Source organism: Rhinoraja longicauda, chromosome 7 (genome assembly GCF_053455715.1).
Source record: "Rhinoraja longicauda isolate Sanriku21f chromosome 7, sRhiLon1.1, whole genome shotgun sequence".
In the NCBI taxonomy this organism is placed as follows: domain Eukaryota; kingdom Metazoa; phylum Chordata; class Chondrichthyes; order Rajiformes; family Arhynchobatidae; genus Rhinoraja; species Rhinoraja longicauda.
Window position 1 is genome coordinate 42652011 of NC_135959.1, and position 22051 is coordinate 42674061.

Genomic DNA, 22051 nt, shown 5'->3' on the forward strand with positions numbered 1-22051 from the left:
CACAATTCTAAGGGGGGAGATATGTGATGTATACATGCAACAATATGGTAAAGCTGCACCTGCGCATTGCGAAAATACACAGAGTTAAAATGGCGATCTTGTGTCCAGACGTGTCCTGCTTTGGTCTCCAACTTAATGCGTGCTTTTGAGAATGATACTGAGTAGAGCGTATCACCTGGCACCCACATTTGTATAGTATGAAGCAAAATCATGCCCCGCTCCACTCCCCCTGCACTCAATTTGGCTGCAACTTAATTTCTAGTCCATTTTGAGTAATCATATTTTGAACTTTGGCAGTATGGACCAAAATTATATAAGACAGTTCAAATTATAAAAAATTTAAGTACTGACAGTGCATTTTCTTCATTGCCACTAACACGTGTCAACTCATTGCTATTTCATTGCAAATCAAATGTAAATTTACAACAAATGAATCTTAAAAGCAATGGCTTTTTTTAATTTTATGGAATGGAGGTAACATTGAATTCAATTTGTAATAAACATCACCACTAATTAATGGCTTACTAATTACTATTAAAATAAAATCAGCAGGCATGTTGTTGTGTCCAATTTGTGAAATTTTAGTCCAACATTGCTCTTAAATTTGTGATCCATTGCTCACATATATTAAAAAATATATAAAATCCATGGTTCTTTTAATGAAAATAGTTGCTGATGCATGACAATTTTCTGCAGATTTATATATGCTGTACTCACTTTCTGATGGAAATGTTGCGTTGTTATTGCGAGAACCTCAATACTAAGACTAGCGTGTTTCAGTTGCTGGTGGAGTGACTGCATTTGTCTGGTTTGCTCCTTACATCTTTCCTTGAGTCTCTGGATGGTTTGGCGCTCAGTCTCTCGTGACTGGAGGTCAGGCTTGGCTGAAAATCCATTTCTCGTAATAGCTGCAGCACTCCTCAGTTTGCTCAGTCCTTGGGGAGAGGTGAAACAAACATTCGAGATTTTAGACAAAGACTTTCAGCAAGTTTAAAAACCAAATCAGTGCATAATGTTTTAAAGTAAAAATCACCTATTTTTATTTTGCATCATCCAGTTTTGATTGTATAAACAAGATTTCATTAATAGTTGTATCAAATTAGATAAGATTTGAATGCCAGCGATCATTAAAACTGAAGTCATTTCAACTGAGGATGTAATTAATTTCATTGGTCATGGTCTGCTTAAAGTGTACAACATACTAGTCTCCAGCTGAGTAAGATGGGGCAATTGAATGAGCGGAGAAAAAATGTGATTTAAATGCAGTACCCACAAGATTAGTTATTCAAGGATAATTAAACTCATGAATAGGCAGACTCATCATCAAAGCAAATAGTACAAAGTGGAAATAAGAGTCAAAGACTTCAAACCTTTCAGTATCTCAGATGTCTTATAGTATAATTGTGCTCTCTGTGAATTCTTTGGATGCAGAATTAGTTTGCATATAATATTACATTAAATCAAATCACCTGAAGGATCATGCTCATTCTTTGAATGAGGGTTAACGGTATGGATGCATTTATCATTTCAATTTGTATTCCACTGTCTCAAGTTATTGCATTCCACTGTCTCAAGTAAATATAATATTCCATATTAAACTGTTCACAACGGAGACTTACTATCTCCTTCTCAAGGGAAATTAGAGAGAGGCAGCAATTGTTAGCCTTGTGAGCAATGGCCAAGTTGTTAAATGAATACAATAAAAGTAATGACTGCAGCATCTTCCATTCTGTTAGTACATGGTACGATGCTCTATCAGGCCTGAACAACTTTATATGAATATTGCAATTTGTGTTGCTGCTAATGTCACAATCTGTAGTTCTATAATAATAATTTTGTCATGAGTGAAAAAAATTGCTGCAATACCGCAAAATTCAAATACTATTTCACAAAGGCAGCAATTCCACATCTGTATATGCCTTTACCTGGAATAACAGCCCTTTGTTTCTTAACGCTTAATATTAGGGTATTGCCTATAGTTCTTGGGTCATGAGTACGAACTTTCATAGGTGATAGCATTCCGAATAAAGATTTGAAATCTTAATGCAGCATGTAACATAGAGGCCTGTGTATTTTAAATATTTGTGTAAACTAAAGTTGAGAGATTAGAGATCTTAATCATAAACTGAATAGAAACTGCCAGGCCACAACAAATTATTCCCTGGTTATCTCCTTTCCTGCACAAGAGAAAGCTAGCAAGGCTGATTAGTTCTCAGTATTTTCATTATTTTAGAGCTTTGGATTCACTACTTTATTCTCCTTTATGCTGTCAACTTGATTGAACTTTCATGTCATTAGCTTCATGAATACATTGCAGACTTCTTTGATCAAAGGGATATTATGAAACTCTGAAACTTGCAAGTTGAAAAAATCATTAACCATTAGTTTTCACAAATAGCCTGATTGTGTTCCAGACCTCAAGAATTTGCATCAAGTAGACTTAGACACTTAAACTACCTTAATACAAGTTTCTGAAATAACAAAATATAATTTTTTAAACCATTGTATCTGAAAATGTCTTACAAAGATCATAATACATCCTTACAATGTACTTGCCAGGTACATGTAACATCCCCCTCCATCACTCACCCTATCCCATCTGCACCCACAACCCCCTAGCTCTCATTCTCTTCCACTCGCCCCAATTCCAGCCATTCTGTTCCCTCATTTAACCTGGGGCCTGCCTATCTCTCCCACCCACCCACCCACCCCCCCACTCACTCTACCCGGCTCTTGCCCTCGAGTTTGTCTCATTTTAGGATCTAGTCTTTATCTATTTTTATAATTTAAGAACTTTTGGGGTATTTTATTGATTCAAATTAACGACAAAGCTGGCGAGCACTAACAAGTTTAATATCGATCTCTGTGGACCTTACTGGAAGCTGATCTCTTTGCTGAACAAACACCTGCTTTCCTATTCCCTGTATTCATTAAAATTGCTTGCTGTTTTGTTACCCACTAAGGGTTTCTTTGGTAATTAAGTTTTTTTTTTTCATTGACAGAATTGCAAAAGGCCAACATTTACTGCCCATTTCAAATTACTGTTCCTGATCTCCTGCAGTCTTTTTGCTCTTACTTTGGAGTTCCTGGATTTTTACCTAGAGATGATGAGGAGTAGCGATACATTTCCAAGTCAGAAGTGTGCATGGCTTATGGCCGCATTTGGACATAAGGATGTTCCTACTGACATTTATCTGAGTTTGCATGCGTGGGAAATGCTGTTCAAGAAGCCTTCGCTGGTGTACTCATGCATCTTGCAGATGTTGCGTTCTGCAGACATGGTGTGCCAAAGGGGTCAATGGGATGCCAGTCCTTGGCGACAATGAGTTTCCTGTGTTTTGTTGCTGCTGCACTTATCAATGCAAATAGCAAGTATTCCATCTCATTTATAATATTAATATCATATATGATCATAATATTGTGTTAGGCTTTGAACATAAAACTGCATGCCTTAATCTGGAACTTGTATAAGACATTAGACCACAACTGGACTGCAACTGTGAAGCTCTAGGTGGCCACATTTTACAAAGTATACTATAAATAATAAGAAAAGTACAAAATGAACTCAGTGAAATGATACTAGGGCATGAGAAATTATCGTGCTTTGTGACCATATCCAAATATTGTGACTACCTGTCAATTATCACTATGCAGTTTGTGAGATTCATTTGTGCATAAACTGACTCTTGCCGATAGTTGTCTACAAATAATAAAAAAGACACTGTTCATTGGTTGTGGGATATGTAATTTTAATGCAAGTTTTTTTGGTATGTTATGGAATAGAAAAGTTATATATAAACTTCATTCCTAATTTTATTTGTAAACCACCTGGGAGAAATCTGGACACATAGTAAAATCTATCCTCATATTTTTTCATTTAAGAACTGGGGCTGCTCACATTTCATGTTGTAGCTATGAACCTATGTTGTTCTTGAGCTGACAAGCTGACACATATTTTATGATTTAGGTTTATAATACATATTATAGGGGGGCGTGGCTGTGTTCTGCAGCTGCGGCTCACCGGCAGTCTCTCTGTCTTTTTTTTGTTTTTTTGTCTATTGTCATCGTTTAATGTACGTTTTGTTTTATTTTTAACTCTGTGTATGTGGGGGGGTGGTGGGGGGGTTGAGGGAAACCTTTTTTCAAATCTCCTCCTCAACGGAGATGCGACCTTTACCGTGTCGTATCTCCGTTCGCGCTACGGCCTAACATCGTGGAGTCGGCGGCCTCCAGCTGGGATCGACCTTGAAGACTCCGGTCGCAGGGCCTGGACTTACCATCTCGGAGGCTTCGGCCGTGGGCCCTGCAGACCGCAACATCGGGAGTTCGCAGGTCCCTGGCTGGCGACCGGTTTTTGGGAGCTCCAGCCGTAGCAGCTTCAACCGCCCCGAAGTGTGAGGTATGATCGACCCGCTCGCAGGCCCTTCATCGCCCTGCGTGGCTCGGCCGCAGCACTTTCCATCGCCCGGTGGGGGCTCAGGACTTTCATCGGCCTGCTTGGCTCGGCCCTGGGACTTTCCATCGCCCGGTGGGGGCTCAGGACCTTCATCGGCCTGCTCGGCTCGGCCCTGGGACTTACCATCGCCCGGTGGGGGCTCAGGACCTTCATCGGCCTGCTCGGCTCGGCCCTGGGACTTTCCATCGCCCGGTGGGGGCTTCAAAAAGTTGGGAGCCTCGATCACCTCGTGGCACCACGGGAGAAGAAATCAGGAGGAGATAAGACTTTGCCTTCCATCACAGTGAGGGTGTGCCTAGAGCAATCACTGTGATGGCTGTTTGTGTAAAAATTGTGTAAAAATTGTATCTGTGTGTCCTGTGCTTTTTGTTGTCTACTGCCGGACCCTGACGTGAGAGGACGCTGGCGTTGTTTATTCGCCGCTTCTCCGTTAGGATAGTTTGTCTGTTTGTTTTTATGTTTGATTGTTTATGTAAAGCGCTTTGAGCACCTGATAAGGCGCTATATAAAATAAATGCTTATTATTATTATTATTATTATATTATTGCCTTTGCTATTTTGTTCATTAAACATCTTTTAATCTTGCCAAAGGTTACATAATCTCTGCATATAGGTGTTCAATGGAGGTGTAGTGTGTTGCCAAACTGCAGAATGATTGTTGATTCTTTTACTGACCAGAGATTATTATCACTGAATAAATGCCACTGTAATGCAATTAGATTGATGTGGGTGATCTAAAGGGCTGTTAGCAATGTTTCAAAACCAGGTAATTAGCAAGTGGAAAGCTAGCGCCATGAGCTGCTGCCTAACAATGACAGAGACCTGGGTTCGATCCTGACTACGTGTGTTGTCTGTGCAGAGTTTTACGTTCTCCCTGTGATTGCGTTGGTTTTTTTCTGGGTGCTCCGGTTTCCTTCCACATTCCAAAGACGTACAGTTTGAAGGTTAATAGGCTTCTGTAAATTGCCCCTAGTGTGTAGGATGCGAAAGTGGGATAACATAGAACAAGTGTACAAGCGAATGATGGTCAGCATGGATTTAGTGGGCTGAAGAGTCTGTTTCAACGCTGTATTGCTAAACTAAACTAAATGAGTCATTTATTGTTTCTTTTTGCACATTTTGAAATGTGCATCTCACCTTTTTACTGCAGCCACACCTGGAAATATCACTGGTTTAGGATAATGGTGAAAGTGTATTCAGTTGACCACAGGCAACCATAAACTGTCTAATTGGATTGTAGTAGGAACACAGAGGATGAGCAACAATGTGAGACAATTATGCTGGAGACTGATTGTGATCAGCATTGCTAAATTGATAGTTTTGTTAAAATAATTAACATGCTGTCAACAAAACCAATGTTAATATATTTTTTTCATAGTTTCAAACACCAATCCAACTTTTGTGGAATACATTCCTGTGAAAGCTGCCGTTGAACTGTCTCATGCTTATCTCAAGAATTTACAAGACTAAATTGCACATTAAACTGTATGCAAACTTCACAAACCATCATGGCTTCATCATTGGCATATGAACAATAGATAATGTTTTTAATTTCTGCACAACACATTCATGGAATTCAAAACTTCTGTTCTTGAACATGAATGTGCCAAATCTTTGTAATAATAACATTTTGTTTTATTAAACTGCAGAGAAAACTGGTATACATTAATTTATCAATTTCTGAAAGGAGAGATAATTTGCTGACTTTCAGACCTTGAATTTACTATCTAATAATATTATTCTCATGTATAATATATCTCATAAACTGTATGCCTGCAAAATGTCCTTAAACAATCTATTATTTTCAATATCATCCAAAATATATGTTATAACTGCTTTGCCTCTTCAAGTCTTTGGGAATATATCATTGCATCCTGCATCATTGCCACAGAAGGCTGTCGAGGCCAAGACAGTGGATATTTTTAAGGTAGAGATAGATAGATTTTTGATTAATACGGGTGTCAGAGGCTATGGGGAGAAGGCAGGAGAATGGGGTTAGGAGGGAGAGATAGATCAGCCATGATTGAATGGCGGAGTAGACTTGATGGGCCGAATGGCCTAATTTTACTCCTATCACATGACCACTTATATGTCTTAAGTTTCTTGATGTATCAGAAATGAAAAAAATAACCAAGCATTTAAACACCAAGCAGGTGGTTGGGAAAAGTATTGTAAGAATAGTTTCTATAATACATTAAAGCTGTTTTAAACGTATGGCAATTGTGGAAGTTCAAAACATAAGGGCAATCCCCAAGTTACGTATCGGTTCCATTCCTGAGAACAGTCTGTAAACTGGTTTTGTTCTGACAATTGAATAGAAGGTTCCCAATCTCTTTGCTGTACTCTAAGTGTAAGAAAATAACTGCAGATGCTGGGACAAATCGAAGGTATTTATTCACAAAATGCTGGAGTAACACAGCAGGTCAGGCAGCATCTCAAGAGAGAAGGAATGGGTGACGTTTCGGGTCGAGACCCTTCTTCAGACTGATGTCAGGTGGACGGGACAAAGGAAGGATATAGGTGGAGACAGGAAGATAGAGGGAGAACTGGGAAGGGGCAGGGGAAAAGAGGGACAGAGGAACTATCTAAAGTTGGAGAAGTCAATGTTCATACCGCTGAGCTGCAAGCTGCCCAAGCGAAATATGAGGTGCTGTTCCTTCAATTTCCGGTGGGCCTCACTATGGCACTGGAGGAGGCCCATGACAGAAAGGTCAGACTGGGAGTGGGAGGGGGAGTTGAAGTGCTCAGCCACCGGGAGATCAGGTTGGTTAAGGCGGACTGAGCGAAGGTGTTGAGCGAAACGATCGCCGAGCCTGCGTTTGGTCTCGCCGATGTAAAGAAGTTGACATCTAGAGCAGCGGATGCAACAGTCTGTGACCCACAGCGCTGTGGCTATAGCGCTCTGTTTAAGGCCCATTGCGCTGTGGCCGGTAGCGCTATATTTAGACCCCATAGCACTGTGGCTGGTAGTGCTATATTTAAAACCCATAGCGCTGCAGCTGACAGCATGTTGTTTAAATCCCCACGCACTATGTCGACAGTGCTCTGCTGAAACCTTTGAGCACCAAACTGGCAGCACAGTGTGTATTACCTTTACGTACCAAGTCGGTAGCTCTGTGTGTATTGATTTGGGTGCTAAGTCTGTAGCGCTGTGTATTGCTTTATGCGCCAGTCTGCGGCTGATAGCCCTTGTTCCCAAAGGGGGGGGGGGGTGGGCTTGCTTGGATGCAAATCATGTCATAATCATAACATAACATTCCTGTCAACATGTGTTGCATAATGTTAACGTACCTGGTGAGAGAAGCTTGCTGGCAGGTATGACGAGTCTTTTTGGTGATGAAATAATCGACTTTGGAATATCACTATCTTTTTGGACCTCCTTCTTCATTGCTGCTTTAGGAGTTTAACAATTAGGACATAAAACAATACAATAGTACAATACTGTTATATATTCACCTGGATATGCAGGGAATGGAGGGATAGGAAATCACAAGGAGATTAGTTTAACTGGCATCATGTTTGGCGTGGAACATTGTTTGCTGTGCAGTTCTATGTTCTAGTGCAGGGGCCTCCAAATTTTTCAGCACGAGGGCCACATTATATATTTGGCACATTTTTGCGGGCCATAGGAAAAATTAAAGAAGTGTGAGTTTTATAAATTTAATGAACTCAACAAAGTTAAGACTAGGTTACGTTAGATTAGATTAGGAAAGGTTAAACTAGGTTCGGTTAGATTAGGTTAGTTTACATTAGGTTTATATGGCAACAAATAAATAATGTTCAATTTTTTAAAAAAGAGCTTGAAATATTGGAATATATATACTGCAGGAATACAATTATTTATAAAACAGAAAAAATGCAGTGACCACCACTGGGGGGGGGGGGGGAGAGAGAGGGGTAGGGAGGGGGGTGGAGAGAGAATGGGGGAGAGAGAGAATGGGGGGGAGAGAGAGTGGGGGAGAAGAGAGAGTGGGGGGGAAGGGAGAGTGGGGGGGAAGAGAGAGTGGGGGGGGGGGAGAGAGAGAGAGGGGGAGAGAGAGAGTGGGGGAGAGAGAGTGGGGGGAGAGAGAGTGGGGGGGAGAGAGAGTGGGGGGGGGGGAGAGAGAGGGGGAGAGAGAGAGATTGGGGGAGAGAAACATAGAAAATAGGTGCAGGAGTAGGCCATTCGGCCCTTCGAGCCTGCTCCGCCATTCAATATGATCATGGCTGATCATCCAACTCAGTATCCCGTACCTGCCTTCTCTCCATACCCCCTGATCCCTTTAGCCACAAGGGCCACATCTAACTCCCTCTTAAATATAGCCAATGAACTGGCCTCAACTACCTTCTGTGGCAGAGAATTCCACAGATTCACCACTCTCTGTGTGAAAAAAAACTTTCTCATCTCGGTCCTAAAAGACTTCTCCCTTATTCTTAAACTGTGACCCCTTGTTCTGGACTTCCCCAACATCGGGAACAATCTTCCTGCATCTAGCCTGTCCAACCCCTTAAGAATTTTGTAAGTTTCTATAAGATCCCCCCTCAATCTTCTAAATTCCAGCGAGTACAAGCCGAGTCTATCCAGTCTTTCTTCATATGAAAGTCCTGCCATCCCAGGAATCAATCTGGTGAACCTTCTCTGTACTCCCTCTATGGCAAGAATGTCTTTCCTCAGATTAGGAGGCCAAAACTGTACGCAATACTCCAGGTGTGGTCTCACCAATGCCCTGTACAACTGCAGCAGAACCTCCCTGCTCCTATACTTCATATCATATATCATATATATACAGCGCGGAAACAGGCCTTTTCGGCCCACCAAGTCCGCGCCGCCCAGCGATCCCCGTACATTAACACTATCCTACACCCACTAGGGACAATTTTTACATTTACCCAGCCAATTAACCTACAAACCTGTACGTCTTTGGAGTACGTCTTAAATCCCCTCGCTATGAATGCCAACATACCATTCACTTTCTTCACTGCCTGCTGCACCTGCATGCCTACTTTCAATGACTGGTGTACCACGACACTCGTTGCATCTCCCCTTCTCCCAATCGGCCACCATTCAGAGTCGGAGTAGAGGGAGCAGCGGGTGAGAGGGGATGGGAGGGGGAGGGTGTCAGTGGGTGCGGTGAAGGAGCGCTGCCACTTGCGGGGATCTCTCTCCCTCTCCCTCTCCCTCTCCCTTTCCTTCTCTCCTTCTCTCTCTACCTCTCTCTCTCTCTCTCTCTCCCTCTCTCCCTCTCTACCTCTCTACCTCTCTCTCTCTCTCTCTCTCTCTCTTTCAATTTTCAATTTCAATTCAATTTTTTCAATTTAAACACTTTATTGGCATGATAAGATACATCATTATATTGCCAAAGTATAGAACATAACATACATATTTAAAATGCATGAACATAAATACAAGTACACAATGCATGGGTCGATATGCCACTGTACATATCCATTTCTCTCTCTCTCTCTCTCTCTCCCTCTCTCTGTCCCTCTCTCTCTCCCTCTCCCTCCCCCCCTCTCTCTCGCTCTCTCTCCCAGAGCCAGCGATATCTGCGCTGCTGCTCCACTCTCTTACCCGGCCCCTTCTCCCTCTTACGAGGGTATGAGACGTGAATTGTCCAAGATAGACTGGCAATTTATACTTAAAGGGTTGACGGTGGACATGCAATGGAAGGCATTTAAAGATTGCATGGATGAAGTACAACAATTGTTCATCCCAGTTTGGCAAAAGAACAAACCAGGAAAGGTAGTGCATCCGTGGCTAATAAGGGAAATCAAGGATAGTATTAAAACAAAAGATGAAGCATATAAATTAACCAGAAAAAGTAGCATACCAGAGGACTGGGAGAAATTCAGAGTCCAGCAGAGGAGGACAAAGGGCTTAATTAGGAAAGGGAAAATAGATTATGAGAGAAAACTGGCAGGGAACATAAAAACTGACTGCAAAAGCTTTTATAGATATGTGAAGAGAAAAAGACTAGTTAAGACAAATGTAGGTCCCTTGCAGTCGGAAACAGGTGAATTGATCATAGGGAACAAGGAGATGGCAGTCCTATTGAACAACTACTTTGGTTCTGTCTTCACTAAGACATAAACAATCTGCCGGAAATAGCAGGGGACCGGGGGTCTAACGAGATGGAGGAACTGAGGGTAATCCAGGTTAGTCGGGAAGTGGTGTTAGGTAAATTAAATGGATTAAAGGCCGATAAATCCCCAGGGCCAGATAGGCTGCATCCCAGAGTGCTTAAGGAAGTAGCCCCAGAAATAGTGGATGCATTAGTGATAATTTTTCAAAACTCTTTAGATTCTGGAGTAGTTCCTGAGGATTGGAGGGTAACTAATGTAACCCCACTTTTTAAAAAGGGAGGGAGAGAGAAAACAGGGAATTATAGACCAGTTAGCCTAACATCGGTAGTGGGGAAAATGCTAGAGTCAGTTATTAAAGATGTGATAGCATCACATTTGGAAAGTGGTGAAATCATCGGACAAAGTCAGCATGGATTTATGAAAGGCAAATCATGCCTGTCGAATCTTATAGAATTTTTCGAGGATGTAACTAGTAGAGTGGATAAGGGAGAACCAGTCGATGTGTTATATCTGGACTTTCAGAAGGCCTTCGACAAGGTCCCACATAGGAGATTGGTGCACAAACTTAAAGCACACGGTATTGGGGGTTCAGTGTTGAGGTGGATAGAGAATTGGTTGGCGGACAGGAAGCAAAGAGTAGGAATAAACGGGTCCTTTTCGGAATGGCAGGCAGTGACTAGTGGGGTACCGCAAGGCTCAGTGCTGGGACCCCAGTTATTTACAATATATATTAATGATTTGGACGAGGGAATTGAATGCAACATCTCTAAGTTTGCGGATGACACGAAGCTGGGTGGCAGTGTTAGTTGCGAGGAGGATGCTAGGAGGCTGCAGAGTGACTTGGATAGATTAGGAGAGTGGGCAAATGCATGGCAGATGCAATATAATGTGGATAAATGTGAGGTTATCCACTTTGGCGGCAAGAACAGGAAAGCAGAGTATTACCTGAATGGTGGCCAATTAGGAAAAGGGGAGATGCAACGTGACCTGGGTGTCATGGTGCACCAGTCATTGAAAGTAGGCATGCAGGTGCAGCAGGCAGTGAAGAAAGTGAATGGTATGTTGGCATTCATAGCAAGGGGATTTAAGTATAGGAGCAGGGAGGTTCTGCTGCAGTTGTACAGGGCATTGGTGAGACCACATCTGGAGTATTGCGTACAGTTTTGGTCTCCTAATCTGAGGAAAGACATTCTTGCCATAGAGGGAGTACAGAGAAGGTTCACCAGATTGATTCCTGGGATGGCAGGACTTTCATATGAAGAAAGACTGGATAGACTCGGCTTGTACTCGCTGGAATTTAGAAGATTGAGGGGGGATCTTATAGAAACTTACAAAATTCTTAAGGGGTTGGACAGGCTAGATGCAGGAAGATTGTTCCCGATGTTGGGGAAGTCCAGAACAAGGGGTCACAGTTTAAGGATAAGGGAGAAGTCTTTTAGGACCGAGATGAGAAAACATTTCTTCACACAGAGAGTGGTGAATCTGTGGAATTCTCTGCCACAGAAGGTAGTTGAGGCCAGTTCATTGGCTATATTTAAGAGGGAGTTAGATGTGGCCCTTGTGGCTAAAGGGATCAGGGGGTATGGAGAGAAGGCAGGTACAGGTTACTGAGCTGGATGATCAGCCATGATCATATTGAATGGCGGTGCAGGCTCGAAGGGCCGAATAGCCTACTCCTGCACCTATTTTCTATGTTTCTATGTTTCTAACGCAGCGAAATAAGAACAAACACAAGCGTGGTTGTTGTTCAGAAGCCCTGCATCCCCGGGGTGAGCGGCGGCGAGGAGGGAAATTTCACTGGTGTTTTTTTCTTATTTTGCTGTGTTAGAGGGTGACGGGGCCGGGGAAGAGAGTGGAGGAGCGGCGCAGAGCTCGATGGCGCTGGGAGAGGGAGGAGGGAGAGAGGGGGAGGGAGCAGCCTCCGCAAGTGGCGGCGCTCCTTCACCGGACCCTCTGATACCCCCCCCTCCCTCCCCGCGCTCCTGCTTTCACCTGCTGCCCCCTCTACCCCGACTGGATACATTGATAACTCAAAATTCACGCATAAATCTCTTGTTGGAACTGCCTACAAAAGCAGTTAAAGATAACTAAAGAAAATGTATAGACCAGCAAGTTAATAACCTATTCAGGATAAATATTTTGTTCATTTAAAGTGATGTACAACGTTATAGACATTTCTTAAAAATATTTGACAATGTTTTCAACAATTTCAAAAATCTAAGTTCCACTGTAACATTAAAAAAAATTTTAAAGATAAATTATATGGGAATCTTTAGACTACTGTTGGATCTTCCAAAAACAACCCCTTTTGTTACCACAAACTGCATGATTTTGCATTGGTAACTTAAACTAGTTCTGGTCTGTGGGGAGAGTGATAAATTATTGTATATTTCTGTATTTTAGGCCAATTATGATCCATTGTATGATCATTGTAGTCTATTCCCAAATTGGTGTGTTCCATCACTGCAAGGCTCTTCAGTTGGCATTTTGGCTGAGACTCAAAATACAAAGCAGGCAATTTAGTTTCAGTAATAGCCCCGTGACTATGGAAGGCACTCAACACTTAGTCATCTAGGATTCATAAATAATATTAAAAATACAAACTTTTATATATAAAATAGATGGATATATTTAGAAAAACTAGTTCACAGATTTAATTCAATTGTGCATTCATGATGTTTTTGAGTCATACAATGCAGAAAATAGTGCTTTGGCCTACATTTTCATACCAGCAGGTACCAATTCTACATGAATCCTAATTACTACTTATGTAGCATTTAATATGGAGGCAATTCAAGTGCTCGTCCAGATATTTCTGAAATGTGAGATTACTTGCCTCTAGCACCCACCAGGCAGTGCATTTCAGATTCCAGTCACCCACTGGGTGCAAAATTTCTTCACCAGAAGTAACCCACTTACCCCTTACCCAATACCCCTGTCCTTCAGTTTTAGATATCCCTGTTCTGGGGAAACCTTCCTTTTGTTTACCCTATCAATGCTCCTTATAATTTTGTATATATCCATAAGATCGGCCCCTCAGCTCCAAAGAAAACAAACTCAGTCTATTCAAACTTCCCTCATAGCTTAAAGGCTCCACCATGGGCTAATTCCTGGTGCATCTCCTTTGCATTCTATTCAGTGCAATCTTACAGCATGACAAGCAGAACTGTACACCATACTCCTGCTGTGCCCAATGTTTTATAAAGTTATACATGAACCATCCTGCTATGCTATTGCTGGGGCACAATTAATGAAGGCAAGTATCCAATGTGCCGCCTTCATCATTCTTGGACTTGCAAAATCAAACGTCTACCGTCCATGGATTTTAAAAATTCTTTTAAAATAAATCAAAGCAGCTATTGTTGCAGTGATGATGTCAGTAAATGAGTAAATACAAAAATCTAAAATGGAGTTGTCAGTAAGGGCAGAGTTAAACACTGATTTTAGGCATTGGTGTTTGAAATGGCATCAAAAATGCCATGTTGGAGATCAGAAGGATAAACCAAGGGCAATACTAGCTCAGGCAACATGTGCTACACTTAATTCCCAGATTTGATTGCATTCTCCTTTAGGAGGGACCAGTTTAAATTTGAATGGTGAAAATATTAGCTTCTGCAGAAGGTGCCAATGTTTTAATTTTTAAGTAGACAATTTTGTAAGTCTGGCTTCAGAATACAGTGTTGGTTGGAGGATCAGAGAGATCAATTCCAACCTTTATGGCTATTTAAATTTGTTTGATCTAAGTTGTCAGGTCTATGGGTGTGGTCATTTAAAACTGAGTGTAGGAATTTCTCCTTACAGCGGGTGTGCATCTCTGGAATTCTCTAACCCAGACATATGTGGAGGCTAGATCATTGGAGGTATTTAGAAAGGAAGTAGAAATCTTTTGAAAGATTGAACAATTGAGGACTATGGAGAAGTGGCATAGAAGAGGAGTTGAGGCCTGGGGCAGCTGTGATCACAACGGAGCAGGCCTCGACGCATACTCCTGTCCCTATTTTCTCATGCTCTTGTGAAAGACAGCTTTCACTTACAAATCTAAAACAGCAGAAAGAATTTTTTTAAAGCGGGTTGTTTGCGACGTTGATTCAGGAAAATTGTGACCCCAGTTTTATTTCAACATTTTTGAAATTGATTTTAATCTCAATTATCCAAATACTGCATGTTATGTTTCATATAGATATTATCCTCTTTTGAACACAAGTGTGCAAGATCAAAATGATTGGAATCACGTTTTGCCATTTATAGTTAGTATATTGATGGATCAGTTAAAAAATTGTAGTCAGTTCCCCAGTTTCCTGTGCAGATGAATTTCTAATATCAGCTGCTCTACCCCAGAAAGAACTGAATGGGAATCTCACTATTTCTAGAAATACAAAAGTGTTGAAAAACTAGCTGTTGGGTGCCTCTATACACTTTGTATCAAGAAGCACGTCATGGATGCCTGGGAACACATCATCCTATCGCTTATTGATTCAGCTCATCATGCAGAACATAGTACAATCCAGTCAGAGCAAAAACAGAAATCTAAATTCAGATGATAGTTAGAAAATTGATTAATATCGTTAACAAAGTTAGACAATTAGTTAGAAGACCCACATAAGGCTGGGAAGCATCGGTAAAAATAGTGTTCTGCAAATGAGGGACTTGTTTGTATCCAATTTTTGCCACAATTTTTAGAAGAATTTAAAATAATTGTATTAATATTTTCATTGAAGCAACAAATATTCCAGATTTTTTTTTTTTCATGATCAGACGTACAGATTTCCATTAATCTTTGGAATACTCTGCTGTTTTCTTTTGGGTTTGGAAAGAAAGAATTGTTGCACCAACATTTAATGTGCATGTAATGTTAATTTTCCTGAAGAGGGACATTCCCTGTATTTGCAGTGCAATCGAGCCAACAGCAGCAGTTCTTGTTCTTTAAAAAAATCAAACTTCATCACAGTATAAACAAGATATTGGGTGCACTGTAGTTTTGTGGTGTGGAAATTGCTGTGGAACTTAGTGTTCTCTTCTGCAATTTTCCTTTTATTTTCCCTTTGTGGTTCTGCAATGTAATTATATTGGAATAAATATTACATGCACACGCACCTGATGCTCTTAATGTATAATCTGATGCTCCTTTATGTTTGCAACTAGAGCTCCCTAAAACATATACATTTACATGTTGTATATTTTATCTTATTTTACTATTCCTTGTCAGGCAATAAATGTCACAGGCAAAGCAATAATGGTCGTCGATGCCTGCAGTGGATCAACAAAAATCTAGAAAATCTAGAATCATTTAGTTTGATGAGAAAGTCAGAGATTCATATCATATCAAAAAGTCACTCACTTTTTGTTTCTCCGATGAAAGGATAAAAGAGCCATTCGAATGACAACAGATCAAATGGTGGGAACCACTCTCAATTTTAACTGGACCTGCTGGCTCTAGAAGATTAACATGATCACAGGTTTAACTGGGCAGCATCCAATGGGAAACAAGGAATGTCCCCTGACTCCTCTCCCACCCTTGTCCCTATTTGTACTCACTATATTGTTACTAAACATAAAAAAAACCTTAATACTCTAAGTATCTTTAAAAGTGCAATGACATCATAAAAAGCGATAAGATAGATTGTTTGGTCATAAAGTCAGAGTCATACAACTGAACAGCATGGAAACAGGCCCTTCAGCCCACCTGGTCCATTCCAACCAAGTTAGCATATTGGAGGAGTTGTAATGGGTCTGGACGCAGTAGGAATCAGGCAAGACGCCAGGTAGGTATTAACAGGTATTAACAGTAATTTTAATGCAGCAACAGAACATCCACACTCTCTTCAGTCTCAAGCACGAGTTATCTCTCTAGCCCCTTCAGGCAAACCCCGTAGCACTAGTCCCTTCCCCAGCCCTGTCCAACCCGTGCCGAGGGGGATGATCCAGGGAGTGGCCTAATCCCCGGGTACCGCCACTGAGTCACCTTTAGCTGCATCTGGTCTATATCCTTCTGAACCCTTCCGATCCCTATGCATGTCCAAATGTCTTTTAATGGTCAGACTTAGATGGCCTTAGAGAAATAAATCTGAAATTAATGTAATCAGCTCGAAAGACCAAGAAATTTAAAGCATAATATACAACCACTGCAGAAGTTTTTAATTAAAAGCTGACCCAGCTTAAAACTGTCTACTGAGAGATTCTAAAAATTAAGTTGGTACTTACTTAATTTTTAGAATCTCCCAGTAGAGGTAAGTGGACAATGTTTAGAGCGTAGGGTCATGGTGGAAAAGTGAGTGGCTGACAAAAATATATTTGTTCTGGGAATGTATAATGATGGCTGCACCCAGCCAACCTTTTCCAATTTCCCTTGCAATTATCTGCTCAGTATGCTACACAGGGAATGATGTAATTTAATCTGTGTCTGACACTGAAATCACATCAGGCACACAAGGGTGAACCATTCCAGGATATGCTCTATCAAATTTCTATAGCAACGCAAAACACCCACATAAATGTTTTTTATCACATTTCTCTTTGGGAAACAGGCCTTTTTCTGTTAATTACTGTTTTTCTGTTAATTACCATCAAAAGTGAAATCAGTGTCAAGGGGCATAATACCAATATATTCAGTCTGGTTTATTTGTGTTTCTATGTAATGTGAATATTTTGTCTGTGGCATTTTGATGTATATAGGAAATAATTTATAAAAATATTTTCAATTATCTCAATCTCAAATGTGAATGGCAGTGTCTAGAGGAGTGTTGTTGAACAGCAAGGGCTTGGGGTACATGATCATAGTTCCCTTAAATTGGCAACATAGGGAGATCAAGTGGTGAATTATTGCTTCTACTCTGGGGCTGTAGAGAGCATCCTGTCTGGCAACATTACAGTCTGGTTTGGGAACAGCTCTGCCCAGGACAGGATGGCCCTGCAGAGAGTAGTGCGTTCGGCAGAAAGCACCATGGGAACTACACTCGTCCCCCTGCAGGACCTATACATCAGGAGGTGCAGATCCAGAGCAAGCAAGATTATGAGGGACCCCCTGCCACCCCAGTAACGGACTGTTCCAGATGCTACAATCAGGCAAACGCCTCCGCTGTCACGCTGTGAAAACAGAGAGGATGAGACGGAGTTTCTTCCCACAGGCCATCAAGACTGTCAACTTTTATAACCCCAGAGACTAAATTTTTGTCTACACTATAGTAACTTATTAACTTTATTTATATGCTGTAACTGTAATTCTTTTTTGTGCACAATCCGCAGGCATTGCCACTTTCATTTCACTGCACATCGTGTATGTGTATGTGACAAATAAATTTGACTTGACTTGACTTGAGGTATAGAATATTTGTCTTCATTGGCTGAGGCAATGAATAGAGGAACTGGGACATCATAGAGTCATAGAGTGATACAGTGTGGAAACAGGCCAACTTGGCCACACCGGCCAACATGTCCCAGCTACACTGGTCCCACCTCCCTGTGTTTGGTCCATATCCCTCCAAACCTGTCCTATCCATGTACCTATCTAACTATTTCTTAAATGTTGGGATAGTCCATGGCTCAACTACCTCGTCTGGCAGCTTGTTCCATACAGTCACCACCCTTTGTGTAAAAAAGTTACCCCTCAGATTCCTATTAAATCTTTTCCCCTTCAGCTTGAACCTATGTCCTCTGGTCCTCGATACACCTACTCTGGGCGAGAGACTCTGTGCATTTACCCAATCTATTCCTCTCCTGATTTCATACACCTCAATAAATCACCCCTCATGTTACAGTTGAACAAATCTTTGTATCATCATATCATATCATATCTATACAGCCGGAAACAGGCCTTTTCGGCCCACCAAGTCCGTGCCGCCCAGCGATCCCCGTACATTAACACTATCCTACACCCACTAGGGACAATTTTTACATTTACCCAGCCAATTAACCTACATACCTGTACGTCTTTGGAGTACTTGGTCTTGGTCTTAGTTGCAGTTCTGGTTGCTTTGTTATAGTAAGGATGTGATTAAGATAGAGGTAGGAAGGTTTGAGTAATAACAAGAGATTAGATCGGTTGAGACTGTTGGGTGACCTTATAAAACTAGATAGAATAGATAGTTAGTTTTCCGTGAATATAGGAGTCTAAAAATAGAGGGCATAGTTTAAGGTGAGGGGAAAGTTTTTAAGAGGGTCTGAAATACAAGCTTTCCCACACAAGGAGTGGTGTGTATATGGAACAAGCTGCAGAGGAGCTGGAGGCAGACACAATTACAACATTTAAAAGACATTTGGACATACATGGGTAGGAAAATGCAGGGAAATAAGATTTGTGCAGGTAGGCATTCTGGACAGCATGGATGAGTTAGGCTGAAATACCTATTTCCACGCTGCATGATTTGATGAATGGCTATGAATCAAATGAAAAGAGCCTGGATCATGTTGAATCTCAGCTCTGAGTGAGCAACTGTGATTGAGGACATTGATGGGGTGGTAAAAATGGCTGGGAACAGGGGGGAGTGGGGGTTGGACTTTCTGCTGTGGATCACTATCACTAGTCTGCTATGGGCATTCGAGAACGAGCAACACAGTGCTCAACTGCGGTGCCCTCCATGATGAAATAGGTGATGACACTTTTGAATTAAATTGCTTTACTGTAATTACTCTCATCCACAATGGGATGGTTGGGTCTGAAAAGTTATATCCTCTTAAGTAATTTACAGAACTATGATGCTATCAGCAGTAAAGGGACAAGTGAAACATTTGCCCTAACTGATGAGGCATCCCTTGATGTTGTTGATGCACAAAGCTAATTCTTGTGCAGTTATTCCTTCATGAAAACAAACGTAAAAACACTGGTAAATAACGAAGCAGCTAATTGTATCCACAAGTCATGGATAATTAATTTAGCACTTGAAGCAGGGATGGATTTAGCAATTCCTGTAGCATTGCTTGCTTTGATGTATTTTTTTCAAATGTGTTCTGGGATGTATAGATGCATTTCACCGCAGACTTAACATGAGACAAACATAAGACCAATTTACATGTTAGAGCAAATTATGAATGTAAATCAATATGGGTATAATAAATCAACTGTTTCCAATCACAGAATTCCCAAATCGTCACATCATCTATTATGCAACACATACAACATATCTGGTTAAGTTTCATAGGAAAAAAAACTGCAGATGCTGGTTTAAATCAAAGGTAGACACAAAATGCTGGAGTAACTCAGCAGGTCAGGCAACAACTCTGGAGAGAAGGAATGGGTAAAGTTTCGGGTCGAGACCCTTCTTCAGACTGATCTTCAGGTCGAGATCCTTCTTCAGTCTGAAGGAGAGTCTCGACCCGAAACTTCACCCATTCCTTCTCTCCAGAGATGCTGCCTGACCCGCTTAGTAACTCCAGCATTTTGTGTCTACCGTAGGTTAAGTTTCATAATTATTTTATATTGTACATTTTCTCATCCAAAGCATAAAAGCAAGGCTAGAAGAACTCAGCATGTCGGGCAGCATCTGTGGAGGTAAATGGACAGATGACGTTTCCAGTTGGGATCCTCTTCAGACTATAAAATCGTTTGACCATTCCCTCCGCAGATGTTGCCTGGCCCACTGAGTTACTCCAGCCTTCGGTTTTTTGCTCGCTTCTAACATCTACAGTTCCTTGTGTTTCCATTTTCTCATTCGTATCGCTTTAGCCAGCAATGAACAAGTAGTCATCAAGGCACAAAGCTAGAATCAACCCAGCCCCTTGTCTATCTTTCCATGTCTCCATCACGCAACCTCCACCTCTCTCCTCTGATAAGAACTGCTTTCATATCCAATTATGTTCCTATGGAACAACTTAGATTGATTCTCACATTTTCAAAAACATACAAATGCAATGTTTTGCTGTTTGTTGTTGAATAGATTTTAGTTTGGGGGATATTGCAAAATTAGGACGTGGCAACATTTTGAATTTTAAGGATAACTAGACAAGTGTGGACCTGTTGGGTCCAAACCTCTCCTGCTGGCCCAGCAACTCCCGTTGAGTCCAAACCTCTCCTGCGGGCCCGGCAACCCTCCGTCCAAACCTCTCCGGCAATCCTCCCCCAACTGACGATACTCACCCACTCCATCCCCCCTTAAAACCCCCCGGGGCCGGGGGCGGGCAAGGGGAGCCACTCACCGCTGGCCCCAGGCGGCCAGCAGCAAGAGAGCTCACCTCACCCCACCTGATTGGCTGCCACTCCTGTCACTTGGGGGGTCCCGTCCCCCTCCGAGCGGCAACCCGCCCCACAACTGCGCATGCACGGATCCGACGGCCATCTTACCGTTATGATGCAAGATAAACATGTAAGTATTAGTTCAACGGGCCCCAACTGCGCATGCGCGGACCCGTTGGGTTCCCATTGTGACGTCGAACACGGAGGTATTACTGCACAGGCACAGCTGATGGGCAGGACAAGTGGAAAAGGGATTTATTAAAGTTTAAAATATAATTTTTATAGTTTAAAAAGTGAATAACCTTTAAAATATAACAACCATTTGAACCACAGGCCAATGGTGAGTAAGGTGGGGCTAAAATTGTTGCGCTATCGTGTATCGTTTTGGCTGTACAACAAACAAATTCATCTACAAGATGAGAGTTTTAGTAATATATAGATAAATAAATTTCGGTTGGTAACAACAAAAGCGATGAACAAGACTGAGCAGAGCTGGAAATGGGTCAATGGATGTCGAACAGATGGAGTTTGTGGAAGAAAGAATGCCAATAAGGATGCTGGAAATTATCATCAATGAAAAAGAGAAAAGCACAGACTTGAGCCACACAAGACAGAGGTTTGAAGAAGTGAGCAATAAAGTCACTAGTTTGAATGTTATTGAGATGTGGAGTCGATTGCTGAATAGGAATTCGCAGGGCGTATTTTACTGGTTTGTTTCTGGGAATATGGTCATAAAGTCATGTAAACAGGCCCGTTGGCCCAACTCGTAAATGCAAATCAAGCTGTCTGACCGAGCTAGTCTTACATGCATGCGCATGTTCCATATCCTTCCACACCTTTCCTATCCATTTACCTGTCCAGATGTCTTTTAAATGTTGTAATTATACCCACCTCTGCACTTCCTCTGGCAGTTTGCTCCAAATACACAACTCTCTTGGTAAGAAACGTTGTCCTTCAGGTTCCTTTTATGTATTTCCCCTCTCATTTTTAATCTACATCTCAATTTTTAGGCATCCCTACCCTGGGGAAAGCTGCGGCTATTCGCCTTATCTATGCCCCTCCTTATTTTATAATCCTCATTAAGGTCACCACTCAGCCACCCCATGTTCCAAGGATAAAAGACCCGGCCTATGCAGCTTCTCCTTACAACTCCAAATCCTTCAGACCCGGTAACATCTACGTAAATTTTTTCTGCATTCCTCCAGTTTAATGACATGCTTCATATAGCACGGCAACCAGAATTGCACACCAAACTCCAATGTCCCAAATCCTGTACTCAAAGTTTGACTTAAAGTGCAACACATACTTGACCTATTTTCTATGTTTCTATGACAGAGTTTAATACCATTTGTCATTTCTTGGCCCAC

General features: G+C 41.6%; 1 protein-coding gene across 1 annotated transcript in view; it reads right to left on the minus strand.

The window, feature by feature from the left end:
* The window catches only part of LOC144595200 (microtubule-associated tumor suppressor candidate 2-like), a 128833-nt gene that overhangs the window by 56356 nt on the left and 50426 nt on the right, over positions 1-22051 (minus strand). The window contains exons 3-4 of the mRNA XM_078402386.1: positions 7748-7846; positions 718-935 (exon numbers count right to left, since the gene is read on the minus strand). Of these exons, the coding sequence (XP_078258512.1) occupies positions 718-935; positions 7748-7846 (317 nt within the window). The remainder of the gene's footprint in view (positions 1-717; positions 936-7747; positions 7847-22051) is intronic.